The 18141-nt window shown below is 41.8% G+C and overlaps 1 protein-coding gene across 2 annotated transcripts in view; it reads right to left on the reverse strand.

Moving 5' to 3' along the window:
• Window positions 1-818: 818 nt before the first annotated feature.
• Window positions 819-18141, reverse strand: part of EFCAB7 (EF-hand calcium binding domain 7) — a 45293-nt gene continuing 27970 nt past the window's right edge. For both annotated transcript variants that reach the window (XM_034778174.1, XM_034778173.1), the window contains 7 exons: window positions 16568-16677; window positions 15072-15229; window positions 14739-14872; window positions 12601-12749; window positions 9863-10072; window positions 4899-5006; window positions 819-2953 (listed from right to left, as the gene is read on the reverse strand). In XM_034778174.1, coding sequence (XP_034634065.1) covers window positions 2879-2953; window positions 4899-5006; window positions 9863-10072; window positions 12601-12749; window positions 14739-14872; window positions 15072-15229; window positions 16568-16677 — 944 coding nt within the window. In that variant the 3' untranslated portion in view covers window positions 819-2878. The remainder of the gene's footprint in view (window positions 2954-4898; window positions 5007-9862; window positions 10073-12600; window positions 12750-14738; window positions 14873-15071; window positions 15230-16567; window positions 16678-18141) is intronic.

Genomic DNA, 18141 nt, shown 5'->3' on the forward strand with positions numbered 1-18141 from the left:
GGCTTAAAATCACACTGATCCAGCAAGTTGGGCCCCAAATTCAACAGTTTCGTAAGTGTCCAGCAAGTGGAGCTTGACTATGACACTTTAGACCCAGATTTTTTTAAAAAATGTAAAGGAATAAAAAAAACAAGCAGTGGCTTAATCAAGCAGAGCAAGTGTAAGTTAAGTACTAACAGCGACAAACACTAAAGGGGAAAAAAATCAAATCACTGATAGATTGGAAAAATAAAACCAAGAGCCCCCACTCTTAATAGTTCCAAGACACAGGGCAGGTCTACGCTTAAAATGCTGCATCGGTGCAGCTGCGCCATTGTAGCACTTAAGTGAAGATGCTCTTACGCCAATGGGAGAGAGCTCTTCCATCGACATAGGTAATCCACCTCCCTAAGAGTAGTGTGTCAGTGGGAGAAGCTTTCCCATCAACCTAGCGCTGTCTACAGGGGGGGGTCAAGGTTGGTATAACTATGTCGCTCAGGGATGTGGATTCTTCACACCCAACAATGTAGTTGTACCAACATAGGTCTGTAGTGTAGACCAGACCTAAGATAACAGTCCCACACATAACCAAACCCACAAATGTGTATATTAAACCCCAAGAGCCCCGAGGCCCAATTGAGATAGCAAGCTCTTCCTCAGGGAAGCATTTACAAACAGATGGAAATACAGCACCGATTTTCAAATTGCACTACCGGATTTACAGAATCCAGTCTTTGTAGAAACACAATACTGTAATTATAAGGGATGGCTCCTTTTCAATATTTCCAAGCGTAACTACTAAGGCAGATGAAATCAACTGAATGCAGTGCCTTGGCAGCAATATTTTATAAAAGATTTATTGCAATCTTCTCTTATTACTGGGTACAGCAGTATTTGTAGCATGGAATCTGCTTTACAGACACACACCCAAAGTAGAGAAACAATGTCACAAATGTAAAAAGGCTTCATATTTTAATTGTAAAGTGTACCGCACCCAAAATGGAAATACGCATTATTATGATTGTGGTGCCAGTGACGTTTTACAGCCGTGTAGGAAAATAAGGACCTGCCTCAAGAAGTTTCTGATCATGTCAATTAAACACAATGCAAACAGCTAAGGATCAGGTGTGGGTGGGAAGAGGTCAGCATAAGGAGGAGCAAAGGGATGGCATGTGGCACACAGGAAAGCGGAAGCTAGATGAAATACAGCCTGGTCTACGCTTACAAGGTAGCTCAACATAGCTATGCTGGCCAGCTCCAAAATAAAGACAAGAGGGTTGAAGTGGTGAAAGTGAGAAAGGAATACACATGATTAAATAATTCTATAGCAAATTCAACATTCCTCTAGTAGGGCTCACTCTGCACACTAGTAATTTTTCAGAAAGAGACTGCATAGGGGTAACTAAGCATTTGTTCTGTTAGGAAAGCAAACATTCTTCATAATAAAGAGAGTCTGTCAGAGGCCATGGAGGAAGAAGGGCCTAACCCCAAAGTGTAGACAGTTATGCTGACAGAAGAGTGCTTCCATTGATGTAGCTACCGTCATTTGGGGAGGTGGAGTTTGGATGGAAAAATCTCTTCTGTTAGTGTAAGCTGTAGCTACACTGCAGGGTTATATTGGCATAGATACGGCTACACCACTATGTTGGTATAGTCTTTGTAGTGTGGTCATACACGGACTGAAACACAAAAAAAAAGGCATGAAGTCAATATGGGAAGAAGGAGACAAGGAGGCTCAAAGAAGAAAGGACTGAGCAGAGTGTGTGAAAGGGGTGCAGATGGGAATCAGAGCAGAGACGAAGGCAGGAGTGGAGAAGCACAGCACTGAAAGTGGAGTACAGGGAGTCTGACTGGGTAACGTGTGAAAGCCAGTGAAGGGATTCAAGGGAGTGTTAGCTCAAGAGAGAGGAAGATTTTAGTTGCAGGATTCTGGATAGAGTACAGAGGAGAGAAGCCTGGAGGTGGAAGTTACATTAATCAGGGTAAAAGATAATAGGTCAGATTTTTAACACAGTGTCAGTGACAGAGAGGAAAGGACAGATTTTAGAGATATAGAGGAAGAAGAAATTGGGTTTGCCAAAAACCTGGATATAAAGGAGAGGAGTCAAAACTGACATAAAAATTAGAGGTGGCGTGACATGGATGGAGTGAAGTTGTCAATGGTGGCAAAGAGGAGAGAGAGAAGGTCAGTTTTTGACAGGAGGAGTTTGAGATAGTGGTGGGATATCCAAAAGGAAAGAGCAGGTGGATGGAGAGACAGTTTCTACATGTGGGACTGCACAGCAAGCTATAGGAAAGACTGTTGGCTGTGCCAGCCTTGGCAATTGTGAGACACAGCTGAGAAACAATAACTTGCACTTCCACTACATGTCAATTACCACTGCTACCCTAATGCCCAGGACCAGCTAAGGATGTGAGAGAGAGTGTAGCAAGCTGGTTCTTTGGGATACATTCAAAACATAAATGATTCATTTTATGTAAAAAGCGTGTGCGTGTGTGTGTGTTCTTTCTGCAGATGATTATTCCTTTCAACCTACCAGCTGATTTATGCTTTCAAGGCTGTGTTCCCCTCCAACAAAGGAAAGCATATATATTTCTAATTCCCTCAAATCGGCAGAGTGCAGGGGGGAGCGTGTGGCTGCAGGCTTTGCAGTCACAAAAAGCCATATCTGGCCGTCAGATCTGAGGGACTGGATAGGATTGAAGTCAGGCTTTGTGGTTCATTGGCTTGAATAGCTGAAACCATGGGAGCAAAGCATAGATACAGAATAAATGATCTGTATCAGTCTTGGTTCTGAAGTGGACAAGATTAATCAATTTATCTATTAATCACAGGGCAATCCTGATTTAGTTCTTGTTTTAGTAGCTCCAAGAGTGGACTGTTTTCTAAACATGGTGTTTAAGGTATGAGAGAATGCACACAATTATATATCCATTCTTCTTGCTCTTTCAAAGGCATCACATGCTGACAAACCTGCATGTAAAAAGAGGGAAAATATAATGAACTCTCTTTAGTTACCGTTCTTTCCTTAATTCCTACCCAACTGAACATTTACTACTTAAAATGCATCTAGATAACATTAATAATTGTATTTCTAGTACATATTGAAAAAGTTAGCTGATGCAAAATTGAAGTTGTGTAATGATAGGTATTATTACTGCATTTAACTACATTATGGGTAAAATCCTGCAGTGGGCCCTAAGCCTATAATTCTCATTGATTCCAGTGGAAAATGAAGCTAATAAAACACCTTGCAGCCAGGGCTTTGGAGCTGTGCTCTGGCTCCGCTTCAGCTCCAGGCAAAAACCTGCAGCTCCACTGCTCCGGAGCTGCTCCGCGCTCCAGCTCTGGGCTCCGCTCCAAAGCGCTGCTTGCAGCATGGAGCCTCCTATATCTGATCAAAGCTATCAGCAGTAGTGTTAGAATAACCCTAATCCTGCACTCCCATGGAGTTGCATCAATCTAAATGAGACGCCAAGCGGGTGCAACAGTCCATCTGCACATGCCAGGATCGGGGCCAGAGGTTGGATAATGATGAAATACAGAGTGATATCATTTGAATGATCTGCATTTGAAAGAGAGACACTGTACTTCAGAGGAGGGATAGCTCAGTGATTTGTGCATTGGCCTGCTAAACCCAGGGTTGTGAGCTCAATCCTTGAGGGGGCCACTTAGGGATCTGGAGTAAAAATCAGTACTTGGTCCTGCTAGTGAAGGCAGGGGGCTGGACTCAATGACCTTTCAAGGTCCCTTCCAGTTCTATAAGATAGGTATATCTCCATATATTATTATTTACTTTTAGCACTTTATAGAGCAGTTTTTTTTTTAACTTGTATACCCATTTATTTCAACTTTTACTAAAAATAGTACAACTTCTGGAATGGGAGTCAGCCAATCATATTGCCAATTGGCTAAGCACTGTCCATAAATTATGTTTTTTTAAAAGTCGGCCTGTTGGAAATTATATTGTCCATAACGTACATCATATACATGTATTTTTTGTGTGTGACTGGATAAAGCACACACTAAGTCTGTGTTTCATGCTCATGGAATGCATCAGATGAAGAGAAACTTAAATTTGGCCCAAAATTAAAATGTTTAAGAGCCGCTTTTTTTTTTAAACAAACCTAAGATGATAATGCCAATGAAAACCAATAAACATGCCGCTGCAGGTGTTAGAAGTAAATCTGAAAGTGAAATTGATTTTGCACAAAAGTAAAACTGCCTAGTTACAGGAAATTGGATTTTTAAGTTTTTAATTTTTAATAATCTAAGGTGTCACTAATAATATAAACAACATTATTCATTTGCAGCATATGGATGTTAGGTTAACAGTCTCTCTTAAATAATAGTATAATGAACATGCATCACTCTACTGCAACAACACACATAATAAAACATGATTTAATTTACACTAATCATTTAAGAAGTATAGTCATTATAATTGACGGTTCATACAGGCAAAACATCTCCTGCTTTGAAAATAATTGTGTTAGGCTTGCATTAGCATTTACAAGATTTATTAATTGGTGACCAATCTGCTATGACAACTCTCTTTTATTGACATTAGGGGCTTGCTTTTTAAATAGGAGTAAATGCTGAAAGGTATTCATAATTAGTATGTACAATTATAGTGAAAGGGCAAGCGAATCAGACATTTGCATGCAAAAACTGGCTTGTTGTACATTTGTCTGGCCATCTGCACAAGGAAATACCTGCATATGCCAGGTAGGTGCACAATTTTGAAAATCACGCCCTCCATCTTAACTATATTTCTCATGTAGATGGACAGTTCTCCTTTTGCTTCATATCCACATACTTAATATTAATACAGAAAGATTTGCAAAAAAACAAACTCTAAAGGTGCCACATATGATATTTTTACTAAGATTTTAAATTAGGGAAATAATAACATTACCATCATGGATTTTGGTGCCACTTCAACAGCAAAAATGTTGAGTCCCCTGTTATTTACACAGTTCTTACTCTGCTCATTGTTGACATGAAGAACCACTTTGTTTTCAGACTGTAAGTGGGAAAACGTTAGAGGTCTCATTAGTCTTCATGATTAAATGGCCGCTTCTTATAAAACAACTTAAAGATGCTGGTTATTTCATCTGAAATTGCTATTATAATGGGATGGAAAGTTTTAAATATGTAGGGTAAAATTTTAAAATGCACCTAAGTAACTTGGGATGGGACCTAAGTCCTTTTTCAAAAGCACCCGTGTCACTTAGGACCTCAAGTCTGATTAAAAGTCAATGGGATTCCTATGTGACACAATTGCTTTTGAAAATTTTACCCACAGTGCTAGATTCTCTGCTAGTGTAAACTGGCACAGGCCCTAACTTCCTTGAAGCTCTGCCAATCCACACCAGCAGAGAATTTGGTGCACCATGTACTTGTTTGGCATGCATGACGAGTAAACAATGTTATGCTTTGGGGCCAGCTCTATATCCAAGATATTGAACGTACTACAGGAGATCTTTAGCTCAAGCAGTAGAGGACTGATTTGGGAGCTGAAGGAGCAAGATTCAAGTCAAAGAGAGAGAGAGAGGGAGAGAGAGAGAATGTATGTGTGAGCGAGAGAGAGAGAGAGAGACACACACACAGATTTGTGGTAATTATGTTCATTACGTGCGGATCATGGATTCATTACAAACAATCTCTTCCAAAATACAACTTGCTTACATATGAAATAATTCTTAAATATTCAACAAAATTAATGTAAACAAAACAGTTTAAATAATGAGCTACATCCTGCCCTTTGATGTGTGTGTCCACGGCACCCACTGAAGCTGTGCACACACTTCTGAGAATGAAATACGACCCAATAAATAAAACAGGAGACAGTCCAACTGGTTTTTAAGAAATGAATGGTATGGCCCAACCACAGTACAGAACCTCAAGCAGTTCTGTGGTGCCACCTAGCTCCAAAGACAGGAATGTTTGCAAACTCTGGGAGAGCAGGCCCCTGCTTCTGGATAGATGGGTAGTGGCTAAGTGACTGTCCAACTCCACAGTTACACCCCAAATGCCACCTCTGACAGTCAAAGCACCATATCAGGGACACAGTGACTTTTGAACACCTGAGCAACAGTGGGTTGGGTCTGACTGAACAGGCCATGCTGCTCCCAGCTTCCAGTGAATGACTCTGGAATGGAGTTGTCAGTCAACCGGGCTGAAGATCCCTCCCCACTCCTCTCAGAGAACGGGGAGAGGTAACCCATAACTTGTAAGACCTCATCTCCAACTAGGGTGACCAGACAGCAAGTGTGAAAAATCAGGACAGGGGATGGGGGTAATAGGAGCCTATATAAGAAAAAGACCCAAAAATCAGGACTGTCCCTATAAAATCAGAACATCTGGTCACCCTATCTCCAACCAGGGCCGGCTCCAGGGTTTTGGCCGCCCCAAGAAGCCAAAACCAAAAAAAAAAAAAAAAAAAAAAAGCCGTGGCCGCAATTGCAATCTGCGGCGGCAATTCGGCGGGAGGTCCTTCACTCCCAGGCGGAGTGAGGGACTTGCCGCCGAATTGCCGCCAAATACCTGGACCTGCCGCCCCTCTCCCGACCCGCCGCCCCAAGCACCTGCTTGAGAAGCTGGTGCTTGGAGCCGGCCCTGTCTCCAACCCTGTCTCCTGCCCTCCTCTGTAACCTCTGCATCCCAGTGGTGAGTAGAAATGGTCAAAATCTACATAGGATAGGGTTACCATATTTAGTGCCTCCGAAAGGAGGACACTCCACGGGGCCCCGGCCCCGCCCCCCGCCCTGCCCCAACTCCGCCCCCTCCCCAAAGTCTCCACCCCCTCCCCTGCTTCCCGCGAACATTTGAGTCGCGGGAAGCCTGAAGCAGGTAAGGGGGGGTGTGGGGGGAGGAGGCGCGGCCCACCCCCGGCCCCGCGGGTCCCCAGCCCGGCCCCCGGCCCGTCCCCCGAGCCCCCGGCCCGGCACCGCCGGCCGAGCCCCCGAGCCCCCGGCCAGGCCCGGCACCGCCGGCCGAGCCCCCGAGCCCCTGGCCCAGCCCGGCCCCCGAGTCCCCAGCCCGGCCTGGCACCGTCGGCCGAGCCCCCGAGCCCGGCACCGCCGGCCGAGCCCTCGGCCGGCCCCGCACCGCATGTCCGATTTTCCTGGACATGTCCGGCTTTTTGGGATTTCCCCCCGGACGGGGATTTGGAGCCCAAAAAGCCGGACGTGTCCAGGAAAATCCGGACGTATGGTAACCCTAACATAGGAAAGCTTACGGATAAGAAGAAACTTTAAGCTTTTCTATGGACAGCAATCAAATTACAAAGCCCCTATGGGCTGGGCCTAATTATCAAATGGCCCAGTGCAGAGCTGGTATATTCAACATGCTACTTATTGCTGTACAAAATAGCCCAAACTGGCCCCATAGAGCTGATCTAACATGTTACATGCTCTCAGAAAAACAATCAAAGGAACTATTTCAAACTGGAAAACAAGACTTAAATTAAAGACATGCTAGTATGTATTGCCATTCACTCATGTTTAGATAAATTTGGATTTCACATGGGCATTGAGAAATGCTAGAGATTCTTAGAAGAATGCTAACAAACAATTGCTGCTCCTTATTGTGAAAGGGAATAGGAATATGATTGTATCAGACAGCAGCCCCCTCCTCCTACTTAACGGCTACCTATGACTCTATAAAGATAAGATTGGCAGAAGTGCTGTCTGTGATGCTCACAGTACAAAAGGTTTATGTAGATTAGAATGCAAATATAATTATGTTTGAAATAGCCTGAGGCTGAAAAAACCATAAACACCACTCTGTGTTTATCTTTTCATTATTATTATTATTATGTTCTGATCTTTTCTTTGGGAGGGGTCTACATTTCTACATGGGAAGCGAGATGAAGATGGTTCATAGAGAAAGTATTCTGTACTGTGTGTGAATAACAAGTGGGCATGGAAACAGATGCAGAGACTGTTTAGTACATTTTTATTTCAAATTGCAGGCTATGGCCTGATAGAGTTAATTTTAGGGCCTACATGGGCAGGTGAGAGCCATGGCTCCACCTACTCTCTACGCCCTTTGGGGCTGTGTGTGCAGGGACACAGACCACAGAAGGATGGGAGATAGGCCTTTTACTCCATCTATAGCTGCTGGGAAGGGCCAGACAGAATCCATCCCTTACTTACTAGCATATTCCCTTATAATTAACTTTAGAAATTATAAAGCATTATTTACTTTATACTTTGCAACCAATGCCTGTATTTATGATTTGAAAGGTTAGTAGTAAACTCTGTGGAGACTATGAGAATGATGATATACATAACATTGCCCATTTATCTTTTGCAGTCTTTTGTAGTAATAATAATAATAAAAATAAAATACTAAAATTTTCATGAAAGTTCAACAAACTGGTCCAGTGCAGAGCAGAGAAGCTTGTGGAATCAAAATCTCCATTGGTGTAAGTGACAGTTCCATTAACCAGCAGAGAATTTGGCCCTCGGTATTTAAGAACTTCTCTGAAAAATCCCCAAGCTGCATCTAATTTATCTACCTCTGAAGGATGAAGTGCTGAGAGAGTCCTGCCAGGATTTGAACCTGTGATTCCAGGGAGTCTAGATATTTCAAACTTACCATTAGATCACCAAGTCATTCCCTCCTGATAAGTGTTCCCTTCTAAAAAAATTTGGCTACCCACATTAGGCCCTAGTTTTATTCTAGCATCTGACTACACTATTTCCTTATTCTGAAATCCTAAGGTAAGTGAAACTGAGTGTGAACAGACTTGGCATTAGGCCCTAAGCAAAAGGGTTTGAAATTTCTGCTTCCATCTCACTGAACACTTTTGCCTGTATTTACATGTATTAGCTTGGATTAATAATTACGTAAATCTTTTGCACAACAATAGAGAAAGAAGCCAAATCCTTCTGCAAGACATTCAAAAACCTGAACAGACCAGGACAAGACTCAAAATAAATGGTAGAAACTGGTGGACGCCCTACGTACCTCAGGGTGCGGGAGGAGTGGCGGATTAGCCACTGGACCAAAGGGGTCTGTGCCCAGGGGCCCTGGCCAATTGGGGTGCCCCCATGCCCCGACCCGTGCCGCTGGCCTGGCACTCCAACCGGGGAGTGGGGGAAGCTCCCACACCCTGGCCCCGTTCCCCGGTTGGAGTACCAGGCGGGCGGGGGAAGCCCCCGCATCCCAATCTTGTTCCCAGGCAGGAGCACCAGGGGTGGTGGTGCAGAGGGGACTGCAGGCGCCCCCACTTGCTCTGGCCCAGGGCCCCCCCAAACCCATAATCCTATTCTGGCGGGAGGATACAGAAAGAAGATAGCTTTAAAGGTAACAGTTTAATGCTTCATCCATAATAAGCCCCTAAAACCAAAATCTGTGCATATCACTGTTCACTCTTAGTACACATTTTTTTCTAAATGCAAAATTTGTAGAAACTGATCTTTTTCCATGACCAGTTTTGCTTTGAACTGATCAGCATTTTCTAGTGACAAAAACTGTTTACTGAAAAATTCCTGATCAGTTCTAATCATGAAGACATAATATTGCTAATCTTTTACACCACAAAAGTGCAATGCCTTTGTAAATACAGATAGGAATTCAGCTGATAATACAGTATGCAAATGCCCAACATCTTCTTAGTAAATGAATGTTTTCTTTAGGCCTGATCCAATATCCATTTGACAAACTGGTAGATGGACAAACTCCCATTGTTTTCAATGGACTTTGGATCAGTCCCTTAAAGAAGGGGCTTTTTTTATTAAGTAGGTACAGACTCTATATATCAGAAAGTGTTACTACAGAAAGCTTAATGACAGGGGAGTAACAACAATGATGTACATTAGCACGAAAATTATTTTGTGTAATGTGCATAAGAGAAATATCACACAATACCTTATTTTCAATAACAGAAGTGATCCGTGTATCACTTTTGTAGGTATAGACAATTATACTTTCACCACTATCCAGTACTTTGGCATCTCCTTGGTTAACAACAGACTTGCAAATTGCCCTGTTAAGTTGCCTGCTGCCTGTCTCCAGATAAACAGCTTTAATTCTGGGTTTGCATTTTTCAGCATAGATGTCAATGACAAAGGGGCATGCCTGTTATAGAAGAAAAATACAGTAATGATATACAGTATATTGTTTAGTTCTTGTTACTAATTTATTCCTCGGATTTTTATTCCCAGCTCTGTTTTCACAGTTGCTCTGATGTAGAATTATCCAAATATAGATGCACCATTGGGTATAAAAAATAGACAGACTTAGAAAACTCTAGATTTCCTGTTCTTTGTAACCTTTTTTGGTCATTCAGAAATTAGAATAAATCAACACAGCACACAGCCATCACCGATAGTGCAAGCCTTGATGCAGTGAAATATACTGTACCATTCATCTTCTCAGATCACAAAATGTATCAGGCACAGAAGATGAAGTACTAGGGATTTGAGCACCAGAAATAACCCTTTCCTTCTCAGTATTTTGGCAAACTCTTGCCATTCAAATAACTGGTTTTTGCATGCAGATTTAAAATTGAAATTTTGTGATAGGAAACACTCTTTGCGCTTCCATTTTGTTGGTTACGATTAGTATGTGTGCCAACAAGGAGATGAGATTTTGCATTACTTTTAATAGGCTCAGTAAGAGTACATCGGCTTTTAAAATGACCATCAGAATCTGCTGTCTGTTAGCACCAACACATTTTTACTTCCATTTTTACTTTATACAGTAGAACACCTCGGGAACTGTTCATAACTGTTAAATGTTTGTAACTCTGAACAAAATGTTATGGTTGTTCTTTCAAAAGTTTACAACTGAACATTGACTTAATACAGCTTTGAAACTTTGCTAGGCAGAAGAAAAATGCTGCTTTCCCTTTATTTTTTTAATAGTTTACATTTAACACAGTACTGTACTTTGTTTGGTTTTTTTTTTTTGGGGGGGGGGGGGGGGTTCTGCTGCTGCCTGTTTGTGTTCTTCTGGTTCCAGAAGAGGTGTGTGGTTGACTCGTCAGTTTGTAACTCTGGTGTTCGTAACTCTGAGGTTCTACTGTAGTTGCTGTTAAAAGTGCTGCTGAAAGGGTAATCCAGGAATTGAGGGGTTAAATTATATGTGCTATTGAAGCAAACGGTTCAAGCACACGGTATATAGTTTGTACTTATCCTTTGGGAAACAAAGCTTCTAACCCACAAACCACAGTTGTGCAAGGCAGAGAACCCTTCTTTGTTAGAGAACAGCTCTCTCTAGTGTCCAAACTGCAGAAAGACAGAGCATCACGTCTTTCCAGCTTTGTTAGGGATATTTGTAGGACAAGTGATGCAGTGTAACCCAGTGAGAAATTGCTCACAACCATTTGCTAAGTTTTTTAAATCTTCTCATTGATATGAGAATGGCTAATTCTAGCCTCCCAAATCCCAAAATACCACATCAGTGTTTTTGTGTTAGTAGATTTTTGTTTCATGTGCACAGAATGGTTTTCTTTGGCAATTACATAGTCATTGCTTTGGTTTAAGAGAAAGTAAACAAAGAAAAGAAAATGATCACGGGCTGATAAAAAAACAGCTTTTCTTGGGAACAAGATATAAATACTGGACTTTCCTGCATATTTATGGAAGGTTCTTTTTGTGTCTTTATAGCTTTGCTTTACTTCCCCAATCCTTTGCTAGAGTTACCCTTTGAAAACATCTTCTGTTGACAGAGTGGTAAGGAAGTGTGGGCCTTTAAAACCAACCTCAATGCCACTTGGGCACATGAGTGCATGGGGAAAAGAATTCCTGATCCTACATATGACACAGATTACTTTCTGGGCATTGCTATGACACTGTGGTGAGAGGCAGCAGTAAAAATCCTAAAAGAGCTAGTTAATCCTTTCTAGAGAGTTTGACCTCTGAGTCCATGTAAAAACACATTACCTGGAAGGTGTATTTATTATTGTTTTCATCTGTGGGTAGGTTCTCCTTGTCCTGCTCAGTGCAAACACCCTCCCTCATCCCCTGCTTCCATCCTTGATACCTCATTCTGCACCTGACTCCTTCATGGTTAATTCTGGAATGAATACAGGTGGCAGCCATTTATTTGTTTTCAAGGGATGCTCTTCACAGCAACACACAGATGCTTTTTGGCTTCCCTTGTGGTTTGAACTAGGGGAGGGATTCTTTCCCAGTTAGCCAGGCCATGTTGGAAACCAGATTCAGAGCTTGGATAGCGAGAGCCCTGCACCTTTGGGTGCATTGATAGGCCACAATTTTCTGCCTCTCTCTTCCCACCCACCACCTCACAGAGAACTGCTTCTCCTCAGCAGGTCACACCAAGCCCTCCGGGTGGTATGTCCCTAGTCTTTCTAACAGGCCCTGTAAAATACTGGTATCCAGCCTCTGGAAGATAGTTTAGTTCTCTCTTTAAACACTGAGGGTTGTCATTGCAGCAGCTCTGATCTCTACCTCCTCGGCTGTCCCCCTCAACAATGCTAGCCCAGGGAACAGAATGCCAGACCTGAAATGCATCGTGGAAACCTTCTGAGCTGCATTGCTGGCCTACTGAAATCAATTTATGAAGGTCAGAAGCAGTGTTGCAGTTAAACGTGCAGCAAGTTATATGGGAAGTTGTGTATTTTTGATACGCAACTATCATACCTCTGTCATTTCCAGTGCTTTATTGTAGCCCAGTGACAGTAAAGTGACCCAGAGGTCACTAGGATCCCCTTCACGGTCATTGGCCTCCATGAGATTCAAATCCATAAATCCCTGTCTTGTTAGCTCATTCTTCTTTGTGTCAAAATTCTCTGTATAAAAGGAAACAAGATAGCTCTTAAATTACTTCTTCCTCGGGCATACAAACCTGCAGTCTCCACCCTGGCCTTTCTTAGGCAAAGCTCCCATTGACTTTAGTGAGGGCTGCACGATTTGGCCATTCGTCTTGCAGCCTCTAGTTCTCCAAATTTCATTATAAAATGCTGAAATGGTAAAAGATTTTCTTGAGTGAAATGTGTGTTGTTTACAGGGCTTCCCCTAGGATTTTAGGGAATGGCAGAGGCCGCAGGCTCATTGGCCCAAGAGAGGGGGAGGTCTCAAAACGTAGAGTGTGGCTTGAATGATTTTTTTCCCCCACGGCAATATCTGCAGTGGAGCAAGATTTTAAGAAAAGAGAGTTCTGGGAACAGGAAATGAAAGTCCAGTGGAGCTGTAGTGCTTTGGGGGCACTCTTGATAGAACATGTGTCAGCAAACATATAATTGAAATGTTCCTATGTCAGAGAATTTTAAAAATGGTTTTCTCATCATAACAATGTTAAATCTTGACTATATATTATTAAAAAGGGATTACCAATTTAATAAATCTATCTCAGGGTTGAGATGCTATTACAAACTGCTTGAACTTTGCTCTCAAGATTTATGATATTCATCTGAATCCTTCGACTGATTAATGTCTGGTAATCCATCCAGCATGTTCACTGACACTTCCTCTCTCATAGGCACACACAAATATAAATAAAGGTATAAAAGGTGGTGCAGAATCTACGGGGAAGAAACAGGAGGAGAAAAACTGATTTACAGGAGAACAGTATTTGGATGACCTCTCTATCGTTCAGAAAAAGTTCCAGACACACTGTGGGAGTTTTAGACAGAAATGTTCAATAGGACCTGCAAAATTTAAAATGTTGTGGCCAGAATTAAGCAGGTTAAGAGGGGGTTGTAGCCAAATCACCACTGTCAACTAACTCTGACCTATCTTTCTATCTAGTCACTTATACCGCCCCATCACTGTAGTATCTGAGCATCACAAAATCATTAATGAATGTATCCCTTGTATGGCAGAGCTGTATGTCATCAGGGCTTTGAAATATAACTGATTTTAAGTGTTAAACAATGCTACAAAAATGTGTGTTTTTTCCCCCTGCCAATTGACATTTAAGGCCAAATACTGCCCTCAAAAGGTGCAGGACTCTCACTGGCATTAATTAGAACAGTGCCTACAGATCAAGAGCAATACATGACTGTAAGAGTCCTAAAAATCTGGCAGGTTTTCAACACCAATGCACAGAAGTCTCAGAAAGCATGTTTGCAGTTGTGAGAAGGACAATATGGACAATTGTACGGACTGTTTATGAAGTTTTAAAAGATTGATTTCCAATGGAAAATACCTACATCTGGAGAAGCATTGCTCCAATTGATATTTTCTAGTGAAAACAATAATAATATGCACTAACTGTCCTGTTTTTCATGTTCAAAGCTCTTCACACACATTGATTAACTGACCTTACAAAACCCTGTGAGGTAGGAAGGGATTACCATCTCTATTTTACAGACGAGTAAACTGAGACAGAGAGTAACTGCAGCAGGTGGATTCAGTATAAGACCCACAATTAGAACTTTATAGTTCTTGGCACTCAGTTCTCTATTCAGAACATGTCCCTCACCCACAAAACTTGAAATGCACAAACAGCCATGAGAAGCATTTCTTCTACAGATGGACTATTAAACACGAGGACTGCAAGCCAACAGGACAGAAGAAGAATAAAGTGATAGGAGAGTGCAGGAAAGGAAAACGGCGAGAAGACGGGGTGGTGGCGGATCGAAAACAATGGGGAAGGGGAGCAGTATCTATCACACTATCTTGCTTTGGGCTACCCAGTAATTAGTGTACATATATATATATATGTATATGTATGCATGAATCTATATTAAGAATAACATTGTATATGAATGTAGGTAACGTCTCACCAAAAGTTCAACATTACTGGTCAGTTGAATTAAGCAGAGTTACAAGCTTACCCTTGCATACAGTCCAGGCTTCCTCGTCACATTTCTCGCCACTAGTCCTCAGCTCAAAGAAATTGTATTCTTCCAGGCTCAGAAGGCCATTTCCATCTAAATCAATCATTTCAAATATGTCTGATAAAGCTGCTCTAAAAGACGGAGAAGACAAGACCGTTTTTAAATGCTTCAGCTTCCTTCCTCACTCCGTTGCAGTGAATGATCCAATACGTTGAAAAATGCTTTTCCAAAGCAACGGCATCCAGACAGAAATGAATTCAGCAGCATAAAGGATACTGAGAATATATACTTTTAGGACAGTTAGCATGCCTCCTTGCAAACATGACTCACTTGAACTCTTTGGTAAGGGCCAGCTCTCCATCTTCATCTCTATAAACCAGTTTGGCTTCTCCAGTAATTTGCTTTTTTATCTTCTTGAGCCTACAGCCAGTTGTGAATGGAATTAGCCAGTAAATACCAGGTCCCAGTTCACCTTTCCACATAAACATCTATTCTCAATGGAAAACAGATAAATCTGTGAGCCATTATTTATCCAAAGCCTGCCTTCATTATTAATATTCCCACAATAATGATCAACAGAAGGTCCTCACTGTTACAGCCCCCATATTTTCTTTCCCTAGAGATGGCAAATCCCAACAAGATGCTTTTCATGCCAGTATATAGACATGAGAACTGCCAGTTGTAGTAATATTTACATAGCTGTGTAGGACTACAAGCAGCCTGACTGGAACTGTTCAACATTTCTGCTGCCCCACAGATTTTTAACCAATTTAAAATGTTAAGCTTGAAAATAAAACAAAAACAAAACAAAACAAAACACTTTTCCTGCCAGAGGAGGCAGGTTGACAAAACTGCACCAACTTTCTCATTGTTTCCCCCTGAGAGTGTAAATCAGCTGCAGACTGGCTCACAATCTGGCCCTGATTCATCAACCTGCATCAAATTTACAACAAAAGTTTTGCATGGTTCCTTGTAAATGTTCACAAGCAACAAGGGGTGCAAGAGACAGGCTTGCCACATGATTAAAGATCAGGGCTGGGATTCAGGAGACCTAGGTTCAATTCCTAGTTCCGCCAAAGTCTTCCAGTGTGGCCTTATGCAAGTCACTTAGTCTTTCTCTGTCTCAGCTCCCCTTTTGTAAAGCGGACATAATAATTCTCTCTTGTTTATTAGATTGTAAATTCCCCTGCCCCAAACTCATTTCCCTGTGGCTTGATAGCTGAGGAGATGATTTCACATTGTCATTTCTCCCTCTGTTGGTTTTACCACAGGAGAGGAGCATGTACCAGTGTGTAACTATGGCTGGACTCATACCCATGGCAGAGGGAAAGAGGAGTGAAGGGAAAGTCCATGAGGTTGACCTTGTGGTGTTTTGATCTCTTGCAGGCAAAGGGAAGGTGGCTTTTGGGGGTGAAACTGAGCTTCCCCAGGCAAATCCCTTGAATCTTGGAACATCTGTACAGAGAACCAGCAACTCAACATTTTCCCCTGTCCTCCCCTTTGGGAACATAGCTCTTCCAGGAGTAACCTCAACTCTTCTTTACCTGTGCACTGCAATTCCCTGCACCTCAGGTGTTAGGGTTTGAAAGGTGTGGAATGAAATTAATATTGCTAGGAAGAACATTAGCTTCTGCTGACTTCTGTGGCAGTAGCCCTGACAGTTTTGCACAGGAAGAAGCATAGAGCAGTTGTTCCTCATTTCTGCCTTCTCACCTTCTGGCATGTCATCCTCTCAAACCTGTGCAGCCCCAAATTGTGCTGTGCTGACAAATACATAAAGATTTTTAAAAAAAATCAACATGAGAAATGTAAGGAAAATGTCTGACCTCTTTATTTCGTGCTTCAGTAAAGCTCACAAGCTGTAGGTTTTCTTGGCTTTCATTTTCCTTGAGAACATACAAAGCTGTGTCCACTGATAACCATGGAGAAGTTTTTCCTACAAAACAAAAAACCCTCAACCAACCAGCAAACCCCACTCCTCCCCAAAACCAAACACCCCTCTCCTTCCCAAAAAAACCCAAGTATTTGATAACTGCATAAATTTAGGGCATAATTCTCACTTCTGTTCCACACTGTGAACCTTTCTATTATATATTCTGTGTTCATTTCACATGCAGAACTTCAGTTGACCTCAATGGAAGAGCTGCACACAGAATGAGTTTAAATATGCTTTTGAGATCCCCAGGGTATCTCAGAGCAAAGAATTTGCCCTTAGTTTTTGACACATAGTGATTACTGTTAAAAGGTCTCAAATGCCAAATGTTTTGGTAGCTATAGAAATTACACTAGTTCCTTTCTACCAATAAATAACAACACTGTTTATTACTTTTGTTATTGAACAAGACAATCCTAGAACAAGACATTCCTAGCATTTGCAATTAAAGTTATGTCAGCAATTGAGAGTCCCTCTTCTGAGGGTCTGTAAATGTTGTTACGATTTACTTTGATTGGAAATCTAGCTTTTGTTTATTTAATAGCGTGGAAAAATCTTAATAAAAAGCACAATGTGTCAATGTGTATTCGTACTATACACTGTCAGTGAAGATCCCAGGGTAGTGGAACGCCAAACCAGCATGACTGTCCTCAAATAACTCACAATTGCAACATAATATACTCAGCTACTGTACAATATCTGGAGTTACCATTCTCGGGGTGCAGAAGTCTCTGACGGATATGACACAATAATATTTGAGCTTTACCTTGCAAGCACCTGACACACACAGAGTCAAAACCTCTATTTGATTTGTACTAGGTCCAGTTTGAATGGAGGCCTGATCCTATATAAGCTACTATGCATAATTCCATTTTATTCCATCTGATTTTGTGCAATTTCTCAAGCCCTGGTGCACTCAAACAAATTAGCTACTTAGTGGTCTTCAAGTTAACAACAAAAGCAAAACCATAGTACAGGCTTCAGTTTCCCTCCCATCTAGCAATTCTGTGTGAGTTAATGTTAGGTTGTTGCTACGTACCACAAGCATTGCCCTCTCCTTTGTTAAAACCTCAAAGTTTTTTTAAAGTTCTCATAAAAAAGAGAATTGCTGTGCTACTAGACATATGCTTCATATGTAGTCAATGCACCACCTCCTTTTTCTCTGTCAGATGCAATAGGAGCTTTTGATTCTCAGCTATGTCTCAGAATCATTTGCAGAATAGCAGCAACCACTACAGAAGATTCTCAGGCATGTTTGGGACGCAATAGCATCTGTTACGCATGACTGAGCAGAAAAAAGTGACAGCTTTTTGGAGAAAAATGTCCAAGCCAGGGGACTGGATGCACTACTGGGTCAGCTAGTAGGAGGAATAGAGTGCAGAATGCTTGTAGAGGGGTCAAATATCCCAGCTTTGCCCAGTTTTGGCCCTTACCTTCAGACAGATGAAAATTAAGATGGACATGCTA

This window comes from Trachemys scripta, chromosome 8 (genome assembly GCF_013100865.1).
Source record: "Trachemys scripta elegans isolate TJP31775 chromosome 8, CAS_Tse_1.0, whole genome shotgun sequence".
NCBI lineage: Eukaryota > Metazoa > Chordata > Testudines > Emydidae > Trachemys > Trachemys scripta.